A 15,268-nucleotide genomic window follows, 5' to 3' on the forward strand; every position below is an offset into this window, starting at 1 on the left:
CACGCACACTAATGACAATAATAAACAGGTGGCCCAGTGTTAAGAGCACATACTGCTCTTGAAGGGGACTCCAGTTTGGTTCCCAGCCCCTCACAGCTACCCATAACTTTAGTTCCAGAGATCCAGTGGCCTCTGTGGTCACCTGCAGCTACGGGTACAGACCCACACATGGACACGTGCAGATACACATTAATTAAAAATGGGGTAGATCCCTTTTTAAAAGTGGTAACTTTTAAATATTTTGTAAACACGTGTGTACTTGTGCACACACATCTCCCCCTCCCTTGTTCTTCACTAACGAGGCTCATTACGACAGCTCCTTTGTTCTCCGGTCCCACCTCATGGGCACCATCCACCAACTCTCTAGTTTTCAGTGATGAAATTCTAGTTCAGGACTAGTTTGTGCTAGAACCTTCTCTAAGAGCATCTACTTCCTCTTTCTAACCAGAAGGTGGGCTTTGGTTTCAGAACTTCCTGTGGCTATCAAAAGAGAGAGTGTACCATCCTTTTCTCCAATAACGGGTGTTTCTGACAGGCCTGGATTCTCCTGGATTCTAGCCTCTGACTCTTGATCCTCCTGCCTCAGCCTTCTGGATGCTGTGCTGGTGTCCCAGGCCTGCATGGCCATGCCTGTTGTTTTCTGATTGTGTCTGGGACTCTTCAGTATAAGCCAGAGTCTGTAAATCATTTTGGGAAGCTATCTTTGAAATGTGCATGTCTGAATTCAGAGATCTTCCTGAGATTCTGTCATAAGACACAACCCAATGGAGGGTCATGTTGTAAAAAAAATTAATTTTCAAAAATTACTGAAAGCTAGATCACATCAAGCTGGCATGTTTGTATGCTGGAAATCATGTATGCCAGAGATCATGTATGCCAGAGATCATGTGTGCTGGAGATCATGTATCACACACCTATAATCTCAGCATTCTGAAAGCTGATACAGGAGAATCAAGAGTTTGGGATCGAGGCTGGAGAGATGGCTCAGTGGTTAAGAGCACTTAACCTCTTCTGGAGGTCCTGAGTTCAAATCCCAGCATCCACATGGTGGCTCACAACCATCCATAAAGAGATCTGACACCCTCTTCTTGTATGTCTGAAGACAGCTACATTGTACTTACATATAATAATAAATAAATCTTTATAAAAGTTTGGCATCAGTCTGGGCTACATAGCAAGACCCTGTAGTATAGCGGCAGCAGCAGTAGTAGTAAATAAATAAATAAATAAACAAATAAACAAATTGGACTGGGTGTGCTGCTCAGCTGACAGAGTGCCTGCCTAGCATGGGTTCAATTGCAGAAGCACAAATGAGACATGATGGCCGACACCTGTGATCCCAGCACTCCCGGCAGTGGAGGCAGAAGGATTAAAAAGTTCAAGGCCATTGACTATATACTGAGTTGAAAGCCAGTCAGGGCTGCCTGAGGCCCGATTATAGAGAAATTAAATAATGACTAGATCATTTAAAGAGGACAGAACAAGTCCTCATCCCAGCCACTGAAACAGATCCCTACCAGTCTTTGTGATAAATACTGAGGAGAAATAAGGATGTGAATCCAGGGCCCAGCCCAGAATGGCACTGTTCCTTTAAGAACTTAGGACCCAAAAATGGTCCAGGAAAACAATTGTCTGAGGGGAAAAAAAACTTTTTGCTAGACTGGAAAAAAAATGGTTCAACAATTGCAAGCATGGCCGCTCTTGCAGAGGACCCAGGTTCAGTTCCCAGCATTCACATGGTCTCTCACAGCTGTCTATAACTCCTGTTCCAGGGGATCTGATGTCTTACTCTGAACCTTATGGGCACTAGGCAAACACATATGTACAGACATAGATGCAGGCGAAACACTTATACAAGCTTTTTTTTTTCTCACACAGACTGTTTCTATGTCTCTTGGTCACTCACAAGTTCTGCCATTCCTTAATGCATACAAAACCATGTTGGCAGGCAGGTGTGGTGGTTCACACCTATAATCCCATCATGCGGTGACAGAATCATGAGTTTGAAGTTTCTCACTGAGACTCTATCGCAAAAAAAAAAAAAAAATGAAAGAAAGCAAACCCCATTGCATATAAAATATTAATAAAATAATTAGTTCTAGATACACTTAAACATTGATTTTTAAATATGTCTCCTTTTAGGCAGTGCTGGAAAGAGAATCCAGGACTTTGCACACACTACTCTACTGCTGGTGGGCTCTGTAGCACACCCATCTACTTCTTTCAGAAGCTGCATAGACCCCTCCAGGGTATAATTGCAAAGCACTACTAGGAAGGGCTGGGTAATGTGTCAGGGGTAAAGTGTTCCTAACACAGGCAGGAAGACCTGAGTGCAGTTCCTATTGAATTCTGGTTCCGAGGGGGCAGGTACAGAAACAGGAGGATCCACAGGAACTCACTGGCTAGCCAGTCTAGCCAATTGGTGAGGTCTGGGTTCAATGAGAGCCCCTGTGTCAAAGGTAAGGTGGAGCCAGTGAGATGGTATAGCTGAGCTGGTAATGGTGTTTGCCAGGAAAGTTTGGACACCTGAGCTCCATCCCCGAGACCAATAGGAAGAAAGAGAGAACTGGCTCCCTCAAGTTATCGTCTGACCTCTACTTGTGGACACGGTATGGAAGTACACCCACATACACACCCCACACAGGCACACACACAGGCATGTGCATGTGTATATATACACACACCATAAACAGACATATATGCATGCACACACACGCATATACACACACATGTCCCACACATGTACATGTGGGCATATATACATGTATACACACGTACCACAAACACACACATATACACACATACATATATATACACACACTTCATACACACACATACATACACACCACTCAGACACACAGACACATACACACACATACACATACACACCCATACAGGCACACACAGAGCCATGTACGTGTATATACACACACATACATACACACCGCATACAGATACACACAAGCATGCATGTGTGTGCACATACATACCACAAACACACACATGTACACATACACACATATGTATAAACACATGCCCCATACACACACATAAATACACACCACACACACAGACACATATACATATATGTACACACACCACAGGCATGCACACACACACACACACACACACACACACACAGAATCATCCTTGAGAAATCCTTCTAGACAGACAGGCTCATCTTCTGCTGAAACACATTTTATTTTGCACACTGCCCCTTACACTATAAACCACCCTATAACACCCCTCGTAGGCCGAATGTCAGCTTTATAAGCTCCCGAATCTGCACACCTGGAAGGCTGTGCCTACCAAAAAGCTCCTATTTACCATGCAAATGCACTCCCTTCCAAAATCATCATAAAACCGGATATCCGGGGAAGGGAGAGAGTGGGGGCGTGGGGGGCAAAACATAAATGGCAGCTCCAACTGGTGAGACAGCGGTTGTAAAAATTAATGAAAATAATTGTTGCAAATTCTTGCTTTCTGGAGGGGAAAAAAAAACAACTCATGAGGGCCAAAAAGTCTTAATTATGTCTCTCTATTAGGGGCTTCATTTCCTGGTCCCAACCAGAGAAACTTATACCTCATAAATATGGACTCCATACACAAGGACTTAAGCTGAAGCAAAACTCCTTGGGATGGAAAAGTCAGTTCACATGGAGGGACGCGTACGCTTGCATACACGGCCATTGTAGTAAGACCCGAGAAATGAAATACCCGAGTGACTTGTGTTTAACACCTACATATTTCTAGGCAGTGTGCTCAGAGCTGCTGACAACTGCTGTAAAAACCCAAACAAAGACGTGTTTCCCCGAGTGAATGTCGGAGCTGGGGAAGATTCGAGTTTTTAAATATCTTTTTTTTTTTCCCTTAGGCTGTCAAACATCTGGGGAAATAACTCCCAAATCCAGCTCAGGGTCACAGCTGGGCTGAGGAAATACAGCTCGTCATTAAGGGTCCCTGTGTTTGGAAAGGTCTGGGCCTTATCGCCTAAGAAAGGAACACCCTGCCACCTATGCACCCTACCTGGCACCTGCCTAGCATTTGGAAAACATCCTGGGTGCACTGAGCTCCGAGAACCCCTTCCCAACAAGGGCTTGCATTCCCCAGGTATTCCTGGCTGTGCACTTACTGAGGATATTTACCCCAGATTCATCCATCCAAGACAAAACAAGTTCGTTCTTGATTGATAAGGAACCGAGGGAACCACAAAGACTGGTATGTGTTGTGATTTTTTTCAACCGCAATAAGAAGACGTAATTTTAAAATGCTGGCCCTGAGGATTTCAATACACTCAAGGAGTGATACTGAACAAGCTAAGAGATTTCCAAAAACATCAAAGTTCTGAACAGTGCTGACCTCCCAGCAAACTGACCAATGGCTAGTTCCAGGCCATTGCATTGTCTAGGATGGTCCCAGGGATTATCTGGGGGGTAATCCTAGCAAGGACCCCATGAAGTGGATGCTATTATGATTCCCATTTTACAGATAGGAAACTGAGTTATAGCCTGCCTTTGAATCTGAGCACTCATTCTCCCCCATGGGGTACAGACCTTAATCCACATGGTGTTAACATCTCAGCAGGCTTACCTATGCCCTGAGCTGATTCAACAGCCATTCCAGCTTGGACAACAAAGAGAGAGATGCTATCTACAAAGCATAAGAAACCATGGCCCACTTATTAAAGGCACAGGTCCTACATCCACTTGAGGAATGTTTTCAAGGGTCTTCAGCTTGCCTGGGAGATGTATCTCTCTTGGGCTCTTCACACAGAAAATTAATGACTTCAGGGCTTGGCAGGTAAGAAATAAGAAAGGTCCTGTGGAAGATAGAGTGGCAGAAACTTGTCTCCTGGTGTGCAAGTACAAAATCTGCCCACTTGGCTAAAAAAGGCCTTCATGTGCACTTCAACTAGGGACCCAGACCCAGCTATTACAGAAAGCAACTTCAAACACACAGTGACAGAGCTGTGAGACCTTTAGACTGTGCTCAGAGCTCATACATGGGTCAGCAAAATGGCTCAGCAGATAAGGGTGCTTGCCATCAAGCCTGAGGACCTGAGTTCAATTCCCAGGTTCATAAAAAGGTAGAAAGAAAGAACCAGCTTCCACAAGTTGTCATCTAAACTCAACAGTCGTGCTCCAGCACAATGTATGATCCCCTCCCCCAACATACACAGTCCACATACACACAGAAATACGGCAGTGTTGGGGGTATGTCCATATGTCACACATGTCATAACAGTCAGTCTTTAAGGGACCAGAAATGCAGCTCAGTAGCAGGATGTATTCTTAGCAATATTTGAAGCTTCGAGTTCAAACCCAAACAGTCTCAAAAAATCAAGTAAGCAGCAAAGTGCATGCTGTATAAAGCTAAAAGCAAAGAGACAGGAGGAACAGGGCAGTGAATGTCCACTATACATGTGTCAGCATTATACATGTTGTATACATTATATACATGTATACATTGTATACAATGTATACTACATGTATACATTGTATTCTACATGTATACAATGTATACTACATATATACATTGTATTCTATGTATAATGTATAACATTACCATGACATAGAACTCAGAACATACCAAGGATCCACAGACCCACATTTTTAAAGGTCATTTTATATGTACACACACATCACTACCACCACCACCACCACCCACATCCTCTATGAATCTGGGCTTCCCTGATGGGGAGGGGGGATGAGATATTTGTGGTTCTTGTGTCCGCTCTGGAAGCCTTTAAGGTCACAGCTAAACAAGGGCTTGCAGAGCCCATGAGGAAGCCAATTTCTGGCCGTGTGACATATAGTTCTGCTAAATCACAGCAACTGACCTCGCCGTTTCACCCTTGCTGGGGTCAGCTCTGTTCCTTCCCTTTAAAAAGTAATTGTGTTAGGGAGGAGGCAAGGGTTTCTTCTGAGGCAAAGGAAGAAGCTCTCCCTAGATCTGGGATCATCCATCACACTTGGGCCACCTTCGGTCGAATTCAGAGTCTACCCACAGCGGGCTCTATCAGGGGATCGGTGGAGCCAGCCAGCACCAGGATGACCTGCACTGGATGACCCAGAAGGAAACCTGCCTGTGACCCTTCCTTCTCTGGCCTCCCCTGTCAGCCTTAGAACCTTTACAGCTAACTTCACCCAGATGGAGGGGGAGGGGACAAGCTCTGCTGAGCTCACTTGAGGCTCTCCTGCCCCCAATTACCCTGGGCTGTGCCACCTGCCCCATTGCCACATGAGGTGCCTCTAAAATCCACGACCCTGTTCTCAACAGAAAAGGCAATCCCCACCAAAGGTAGCACTAGCCACCCATCCCAGCACAATGTCACCTTCCCCTTCCCCCTTTGGGTAGACTCGCACCAATTGTGCATAATGACTAGTTTGTTTCTAACTAGAATGGATAGGTGAGAGAGACCCTTCCCCACCATGAGTAAGCCGCAAACAGCTCCAACTTGGCCCCTGCCCAGCCCCGTGGAGGACAATAGCAGCTGAGTCTGTCGGACTTTAGACCCACCCTCGGTCATAAAGAGCTGCATTCCGGTGAGGACACTGCGCATGCGTCCACGTAAAGCAGCAGGCGGCCCTGCTGTGCAGGCGGGTGGAGACTCTCCGTCTTACCTTGTGATTCTGGTACGAAGTCACAGCGATAAAAGCTGTCTCCGGAAAGACGTGGGTGCAAAACGCAGTGTTCTTTGAACCAAACCCATTATTCTCGTCTGCTTTCACGATGTGTAATCGGGGCTGGTATTTGTGCATGGAGTTCAGGATAATCTAAAAATAACAGAGAAAATGAGATTGTCAGAAGAAAAAATAATAATCAAAACTCCCTTTGTTTCCAACTCGATCGTCGCTCCTCCCCCATCTACACAGCCAATTAGCTTTATTATATGGGCTCTTGGAAAGAAAAAAATAGCCCCTCTCTTCCCCCCCCCTCTTCTGTTTTGAAAAAGGGCCAGTGATTTCATTTAAAAGAAACATTTCAAAAATGACAATTTCCACATTAGAAAAGTCAAGGTAATATTCCAGGAACCTACCCAAAGCACACAAGGCAGTAAATCAGAATTCTTAATAAAGTTTGCTTAATAAATTAACTCTGTGTATAAGGGCACTTCCCGCCCCCAATGGGAGCCAGGCAAGTCTGGAGGCAGGAACAGGCAGGGGGCTGGGAGAACTGGACAGCAGTGTGTGCTGTGAGGGACAGGAAGACCATATGTGCATATATACAAATAGCAGAGGCACATTCCCTCCTCAAATGCCTTCCGAAGAAGGCCAATGGCTGACCCTGCCAATCGGACATAGCAGTTTTAGATTTGGGAGGATTGGTGGCTCTTAATAGAACTCAAACCTGGGTCCTTTGTTTTGAAACATGAAAAAGAGTCCTCAGGCGGGGAGGAGGGCCATAGTGGTATGGGTGTGTCTTCCTGGGACTGTGGGGAGAGGGGAGAGCCCCACTGAGGCAGGGACAGGCTGACCTGGGGGTTGCTTTTCTCTGAGTATCAATAATTTGGGACTCAGAGAGATGGCTCTCAACATCTACTGGAAAAGTGGTTGTATTCCTCTCCCTATTGGAGCTACTTCAGAGGAGGGCTCACTCCAACTGCTGTTGGCTATTGCTACAACCATATTATTATTATTATTATTATTATTATTATTATTTCATCTTCATCATCATCACCACCACCACCACCCACTATCATCATCATTAGACTGAGGAGAAGGAGGAGGGAAGGGCGGAGGCAGGACTCCTGCATATGCATTCCCAGTAATACAACTGGGTTTGTTGTCCAGATGATGCCCATATTTTGATGCTGGGGTGACTGTTAAAAGTCACCCAAAACTCTCTCATGCGACAGGCCACATTTACCCATTTCCCGTCCCTGCTTTTTCCTACAGGATCCCAAACCCTAGCGGCAACAGGATCTGCTTCCCCGTCTCTGATTGTTTGCATTGCTGACCCTGGCTTGCAGAATCCCATGCTCATCCCTGAAGCAAGGCCCTCAAGATGTAATATTTGACCCCTTAGTTCCTGCTTGGGGGTGTCCAACTCTAATTACTCTCTCTCTCTCTCTCTCTCTCTCTCCCTCTCTCTCTCTCTCTCTCTCTCTCTCTCTCTCTCTCTCTCTCTCTCGCTCGCTCTCTCTCCACCCCCAGGCTTATAATGATGCTGGCTGACTAGCAGTGTGGCGACAGAGAGACCAGAGGGACGCACTGGGGCCCCCAGCTTGACTGCCGCAGCCCCTGGGCCAGCATAGCCGTCCTCTGGGCTTAACCAAATTGCTTTGACAGCTGGGGACAATGTGGAGACTTCAGAATGAGGGTGATCTAATGGCCCCTAATTCCATCAGGGTGACTCTAGATTCAGAGTTGGTATAGAGTACTTCTCTCTTTGTCCATGAATTGCTGAGAGGAAACTCGGGGAGGAGAGGACAGCTAAGTGGCTCATATCTGTTGATAGGGCCAAGGACCTTTCCTGGAAGTCTACCCCAGAGTGACCCCAAAAAGTACTGTGGGGGGTGGGGAATGGAGATACAGCTTGAAGCAGAAATGAGGCTGTGAGAGAGTCAGTTGCCAGCTGGAGATTCCACAGAAACCCCTACTGAGGGTCCCAGAACTCCTGAGGGGGGAGCCAGAGGAAGGAAACAGGCAGGGAGCCCCACCCCCACCCCAGGACCTTGAACCTACTTTCTGATTAGTAACCACAGAAATACCCCAAGCCTTCTAATCCTGGACCAGAAAAGCCCCAGGCCATTTCGGGGCCCTGGGAACACCATGAATTCAGTAAATCATAAGAAGTGCTCAGGATAGAACTTTCTACCAACAACCCATCCAGCCTTCTCCCCTTCCCACATGCAGAACCTCTCAGCAGACCATCCTGAGACCCTCTTCCCTCCCCAGGTCCTGGTTGGCCTCTGTTGCCTTCACCTAGAAAGAGCAGATTTCTTATTTGAACTTATTCCTAAGTCCAACCTACTCAGAGCCCCATTTCCCTAAACCTCTACTCCCAAGCAAACTGTATAAACGTGGGCACCTCCTCTAACTTCCCCACACACACACACAAACACACACACACACACACACACCGTGCCCCTGGACTTCCCTTTGCAAGAGCAACTTTGAGTATCAGATGTCCAAGAATGAGCAGGGTCAATCTAGCAGAGGGCTCTGAATGGAAAATTCAAAAGCCCAAAGTAACAGAGAGATTTAGGGAGAGATTTGTTTTGTTGTTCTTTGGGGAACAAGAATGAAGCCAGACTGGGAGTGCACTGACTACTACACACACACACATACACGCACACACACACACATCACCTGGGAGAGGGAAATGCACACTGTGCCCTCACATAGTTGCGGGGGTTCACTGGACCCCTCTCTTGGAGCCAAAGTGATGCTAGGTTTTAGGATTCTGATCCAGCTTTGCCCTCTCTTTGCATGGAAAAGGAGAAAAGAGACAACAGAGTTGAGAGAAAGTCTGAAACGCTGAGCTTCAAGGAAGCAATGGAACCAGAGGTCACTTGTCATCAGTACAAGAGGAGGCATGAGACCTGGGCGCTCCTTACCCAGGAAAGTTCAGTTACAAAGTGGAGCTTTAAAAGATGGGGAGGCTTGGAACCCCATCTCCAGCCACCCTGGGAAGAGGAAAGACAGATCCTGGGATAGACCACAGGAGGGGCAGAGGAGAGAGTGTCTTCTCAGTCTGAGAACCATGGGGAGAAAAGAAATGATAAGGAGGGAAAAGAAGGCGAGGGACTGCGCGACAGAGAGGAGAGGCAAAAAGGTGAGACAGGAGGATAAAGTCCGGATTAGAAAGATAAAAGAGCGGACCACCCAGCCCCGAGGGTGGGTCCCAACAAGCTGAGGAACCGCTTGGGGCTAAGTAAAATGGATGCTGGAGAGAGCCCCAGGGCTGTGGGGAAGCAGAAGAGGGTGCAGAAGATAGAGAGAGACCTGAGGAGAAGAAGTAAGAAGGTGGGGGAAGAGGTTGTCTCACACGCTGATGGGGGACAGGATACTTACGTGTCCAAATGGGTCCAGGTGGTTGTTGGTGAGCTTGAGTTTCTGGAAGGAGACAAGTTGTCTCATCCAGTGGGCTCCGGTTGCTGGGGAGTCCGGGTGCACATAGAGGCGACCGGGCATGGCAGGTTCAGCTTTGCCAGTTACGGACCTAGGTGAAGAAGACAAGAGTTGTAAGGCTTTCCATAGCCCAGAGGTAGCTGGCCTAAAGGGAGCTGCTTCTGAGGGCAGAGTTCTGGGTACATTCCGGGCTCCTTGGTTTACGGCCCACGCTATATCCAAGAAAACCCCGGCCTGGGTTTTTCTTCTTCCCACCTTCCACGCCTTCCCCAGCCAGAGCGTGTGGGGCCTCAAAGTCTCGGCTGCCCGCAAATTATCGGCGGTATCTGAAAATATGCACATGTGAAACTCTTGAAAACGCAAATGCTTTTAAAGGAGCCAGCCTCTTGCAGCCTGTGAGCTGTGCACTGCCCACTGTCTGAGGGGCAATGGAGCCCAAGCATGAGTCTCCTCTGCTGACTGTTTTACCAGTAAAGCCATTGGCCAGTTTTGCAGTTTCATTAAAAAAAAAAAAAAGTCATGTTCAAAACAGGTAACTCATAAAAAATAACTATAAATGATTTTATGCCCCCCGGAAATATATCCAGTACTTGGTAAAAATAATTTAAAAAAAAAAGTGCAGTCCATGTGAGTATGTGAGTATACAGGGTCCCCTCACTTCCCACAGCCTCAGTTTTTAGATCTATGAAATGGGAGCTAGTGGCTGTGGTCCTTTTATATACAACGGAACAGGCACAAAAGCCTTGCGCTTTAATTGGAAATTAATAATAATAATAATAATAATAATAATAATAATAATAATTTTCTGTTCTGGTTGCTGGGGGTGAGGTGGGCAACATAGTTTCCTCCCAGCCCTCCCTGCCCTTTGGAACCCTGGGACCTACCATTTGTTATCAGCAAATTTATATCTGTGGTCGTCTGCGGGAACAATATCCATGAGGAGAATATATTTCGTTTTGGGATTAAGGCCAGTCACCTTCACTTTGTAACTAGGAAACATCCGCCTGTGACACGACACAGAGAGAGGGAGATGAAGGGAAGAACTGGTAGAGAGAAAGAGCCAGTAATCAGAAGAGCGGGGTTCCCGATCTTCAGCCATTTTCCCGGAGAAACGAAGACCCCTGGCCCCACTCCATCCTTGGTGAGATCCAGGCCAGGTTTCCCCTGAAGTTACCGGGAGAAGAAAGGGGCGCAGAGAAAAGGGAGGCGTCTGCAGCAACTGCAAGAACCTCGGAAGAAAGTAGGGCCGGGCCGGGGGATTGCTGCCTATAGACTTTTTTAAGTTTAAAGAGACTCGCTTTCAACTGGATAATGTGGTATCAGGGTGCGGGGTAGGAGTTCATTCAATACGAAGCTAGCCACTTGCTCACTCAAACCCGAGGCTGCCATCCAAGGTGGCACCCTAGGGACACATCACCTTGAATACTAACTTTGGTTCTCTGCCCTCGGAGGCGCAGGTTGACCGTAGCTGCCAGAGCGAGCGGTTCCCAAGTTCTCTGGGTTAGTGACCAGCCCCGCATGGCCAGCGTGCGGTCACTCATAAATGGTCTGCAACTTCTCCACGGCGCTTGGCAGGTTTCCCTGGGGAGTTTAAACTCCCAGACACTCAGGAAAGAAATTCCAAACCCTTTCACAGTCGGTTTTAGAGAGAGCGCCGAAGCCGGAACTAGAAAGCTGGGTACAGAACTCGGATTCCTAAGGGCTCCCCCATGCCTCGGCCCCACTAGAATTTTTTTTTCCTTAACGTCTGGTGAGGACTGCGCTCCAGAAAGCAAGGGATCCGGCTCGATTTGCGCGCCAGGACAAGCCATCGGACCTAGGTTGGTGCAGCGTGGGAAGAAGTGAGAGAAGGCCTCTCCGTCGCAGGCCCGGAGCCCCGACCTCCTCGTGTTTATCTGGCCCCAGCAAGAGGCACCAGAGACAGTGCAGGCCTTTTATAGTTAAATCCTCTCGGCTCCAGCGAGGAGGAAAAGGCAGCCGGCTGGGACTTTCCCTCCTGGGCAGGATGGGAAAGGGAACCTCAGATGTCTGATATAAACAGACCCACCGCCTTCTAGTTCACTAGGGCCTCGCGCTGAGCGGGGGAGCCGACATTGTTTAATTTCAAGAAATAATAAACGTCACCGTTGTCAGTTTATTGAGGGCGGCTTGGGCTGGAGAACCCGCGGAATCTGGAAAAATCAACTCCACCCTTTGCCTTTAAGCACCCGGCAGTTTGGACCTTCTGCCCTGGCCCCTGTCTCTTCGCACGCTTGCACTGGGCCGACTCGTGGCCTCTTACACGGTGGGGACGCCTGTAGCTCAGGCCGCTGGGGAAATGAGTTGGTTCCCCCAAGCCGACACGCACAAATGCACACGGAAGACCCAGAGTTTGAACTGTTCTGTCACCCGCCGCCAACCTCAGGCCTAGTCTAGCCTCTCTAGCTGAAACTCCTGCCGGCCGTGAAGGGCAGTTTTGGGCCCAGCGCAATGGCTGAGTGGCTATGTTTAATCCTGTCTGTGTAGAGAGCTCCGTGGAGCTCCCCGCTCGCTTTCAAAGACTTCGCCCGCTCTCTATAAACAATGAACGAGGTAGCAAATACATTGAACAATCCCGGGAGTTTGGCAATCCTCGGGTGGGACCCTGGAACAATTCCAAGGTCAGAGAAGGTGGGAATAGGGGTGGGGGCGAGAGAGCAAGACCAAGTCTAACGACTCGAAGTCCTTCTCCAGTCTCCCCACCCCAACCGCCCCCTCCTCACCTTTTCTCCCCGCCCTCACCTTTCTCTCTGTGCACTTTTATCTTCCTATAAGATCGGGAAGGAGCATTCTACCCAGAGGTAAGCATTTGGGGAGGGTCCTCACGGTCCTCATCCTGCTGAGGATTCCTTATTCAGAATGGACTCTGATTAAATATTGTCTCTATTCTATTTTTCTCCCATGTCCCCCCCCCCCCCGCCTCCTTCAATGGCTGCCCTCCTTCAGTGCCTGGAGCCTGCCTCACCTCCCTGCCTTGGTGATGATCATCTCCGTGCCCACTTCATGGAATTTCAGCCACAGTTCTCTTTCATGAAGAAACACCTTGATTCCTTCCATGCCCTTGATAGACAGAGAGAGAAAAAAAAAATGTCAGTGATGGGTCTTAGTGGCTAGTGCTTTCTCAAACTCCTCCTGTATGCAGAGGCCAGAGTACCTGACAAAGCCTGTGCAGTTGAAGAAAGAGGGCTCTGACTTCTGGGAAGTAATGGGACCTCTAGGGCAACCCATGGCATCTGCCTATAGCTCCCTAGGCAAACTGAAGCTTGCAGTCAGTCCAACAGAGCCTCAGCTCCCGGAACCTGTTGTCTCTCCCACCAGATCGAGGCCTGGGAATCATCCCCACCACAGAGCTCCTCCCTAGAGGACCAGGCCATCTAATTTGGATCCGTTTTTAGCTGAGACATGGTTGGAGGGGGGGTAGTCAATCTAGAAAACCCCACTAGGATATTTTTGTATTGTTGCCCAGATTCAAAACACACAGCTATGCAAATACATCGCTGTCCATCATCCCTGGGTCTGAATATGAACCTACAAGAAATTTCAATATTATTGTTGTTGTTATTATTGTTGGAGATAAAGGCTTGCTCTGCAGCCCAGACAGGCCTGGAATTCTCTATGCAACACATATAAGGGTATCAAACTCTTGGCAATCCTCCTGCCTCACCCTCCTAAGTGCTAAGATTCCAGCACATGTAAGCCACTATGTAGAAAGTTTCAATTTTAAAAATGATTTTCTTCTCAAGGACAAAAAAAAAAATCTCAGTGTCTATATTAACAATCTTTCCAGACTCTGATCATATCTAGCACCACCGTCCAGCCTTTCTTTGACTTGGAACCACTGAAGCCTTTTAACGTTTTCTTTTTCAACTAGAAGTTATTTCTAAAAAGCCGATACCCAAACAGCCAGACACAAATCTCCATTTTGAAACAATTATCAATCGACCAAAAAGTGGACTTGTTTTCCCTTTTCAAAATATTATGCAAATTCCCCCCCACACACACACACACACTATTCTTAAGCCTCTTAGCTTTTATTAAAAAGTATACACACAACTATTGGAAAGGATTTCAAGATCAAACCCAAGCCTTCCCGATCGATCGGTGCCCAGTGACACCTAATTTTAAACCTACTTGGCAACCCCAAAGCGCTGGGTGCTCAGATAGCAGATCACAGGGTGGGGTCCCCTTCCTCCACTCAGGACCAACTTCCAGCCCTCCAGAGCTCCGGGCTCAGGGTGCCTTGGTCCCAGCCCCTGTGTGCTCTCCTCGGCGGGTCAGGAAGCTGCTCCAGGCCCCGGAGCAAGATAAATGGTACTGCATGAGGGGCGAGGCGGGCTGCGCAGAGCAGGCGAGCCGAGGCGAAGGCTAAGAAAGATCTAAGGAGGGTCAAGCCATCGCTCATGCCGGCCTGAAGCGGCCGCTGACCCGACCCTTAATAAGGCATACCCAGGGCAGCTGGGAGAGAATTATCTGGGCCGTTGTTAGCTGACCTCAAATAGTCGGATAATTGAGAGCTCTCCAATAATGTAAATAGGTTTCTAAAATACGCAGGCCATAAAGATAAACGCCTCGATAAAGCGGATTGGAATAGAGTGGAATTGGGGGAGATTGGATGAAACGAGCCAGAAAGTAGGGAGAGTAACTGGCCCTGCGCGCCCCCTGCGCGGCTAGCAGAGAGCCAGACTCAGGCCTCGGTCTATGCCGCTGGGCCGGCTTTTCTTACCTGCTGGGTGAAGGCGGCCTGTGGGGATGATGGAGACTTGCTGGGAGCCCCCAGAGCACTCTCAGATTTCGAATCGCAGGACCTGTCTTTGGAATCAGGCTCCAGAGGCGTGCGCGCCAGGCCGAAGCCCTCATCTGTATCGGCCATGGTGCGCCCGGGTTCCTGTGCCCGCGCGAGGTTCTATTCTGAGGACGACAGGAGAGAGAGTTGGAGAGTGTCTAGCGACATAGGGGACAGTTGTTTGACCCTTCACTCCAAGCTGAAGGAGGCTTTGCCTCGGAAAGTCTTTTTATTGTTATACTTTCTGACCACGCACCACCGCTTGCGAAATACCCGCTTCAGACAGGGAGGAGGTGGCGAGGCTCCCCGCATCTCCCCTGCACAGGCTCTGGGTGATAACAGAGCTGTCCGTCAAATTTGTCTCAACTCCTGGAAGAGCCAATAAAGATAA

At 48.1% G+C, this 15,268-nt stretch overlaps 1 protein-coding gene across 1 annotated transcript in view; it reads right to left on the minus strand.

Annotated features, from left to right (window-relative positions):
* Tbx5 (T-box transcription factor 5) overlaps nt 1-14,964 on the minus strand; it is a 47,972-nt gene extending 33,008 nt beyond the window's left edge. The window contains exons 1-5 of the mRNA XM_052168374.1: nt 14,818-14,964; nt 13,060-13,154; nt 10,961-11,080; nt 10,020-10,167; nt 6,624-6,776 (exon numbers count right to left, since the gene is read on the minus strand). Coding sequence (XP_052024334.1) covers nt 6,624-6,776; nt 10,020-10,167; nt 10,961-11,080; nt 13,060-13,154; nt 14,818-14,964 — 663 coding nt within the window. The remainder of the gene's footprint in view (nt 1-6,623; nt 6,777-10,019; nt 10,168-10,960; nt 11,081-13,059; nt 13,155-14,817) is intronic.
* Nucleotides 14,965-15,268: the final 304 nt, after the last annotated feature.

Source organism: Apodemus sylvaticus, chromosome 22 (assembly GCF_947179515.1).
Source record: "Apodemus sylvaticus chromosome 22, mApoSyl1.1, whole genome shotgun sequence".
NCBI lineage: Eukaryota > Metazoa > Chordata > Mammalia > Rodentia > Muridae > Apodemus > Apodemus sylvaticus.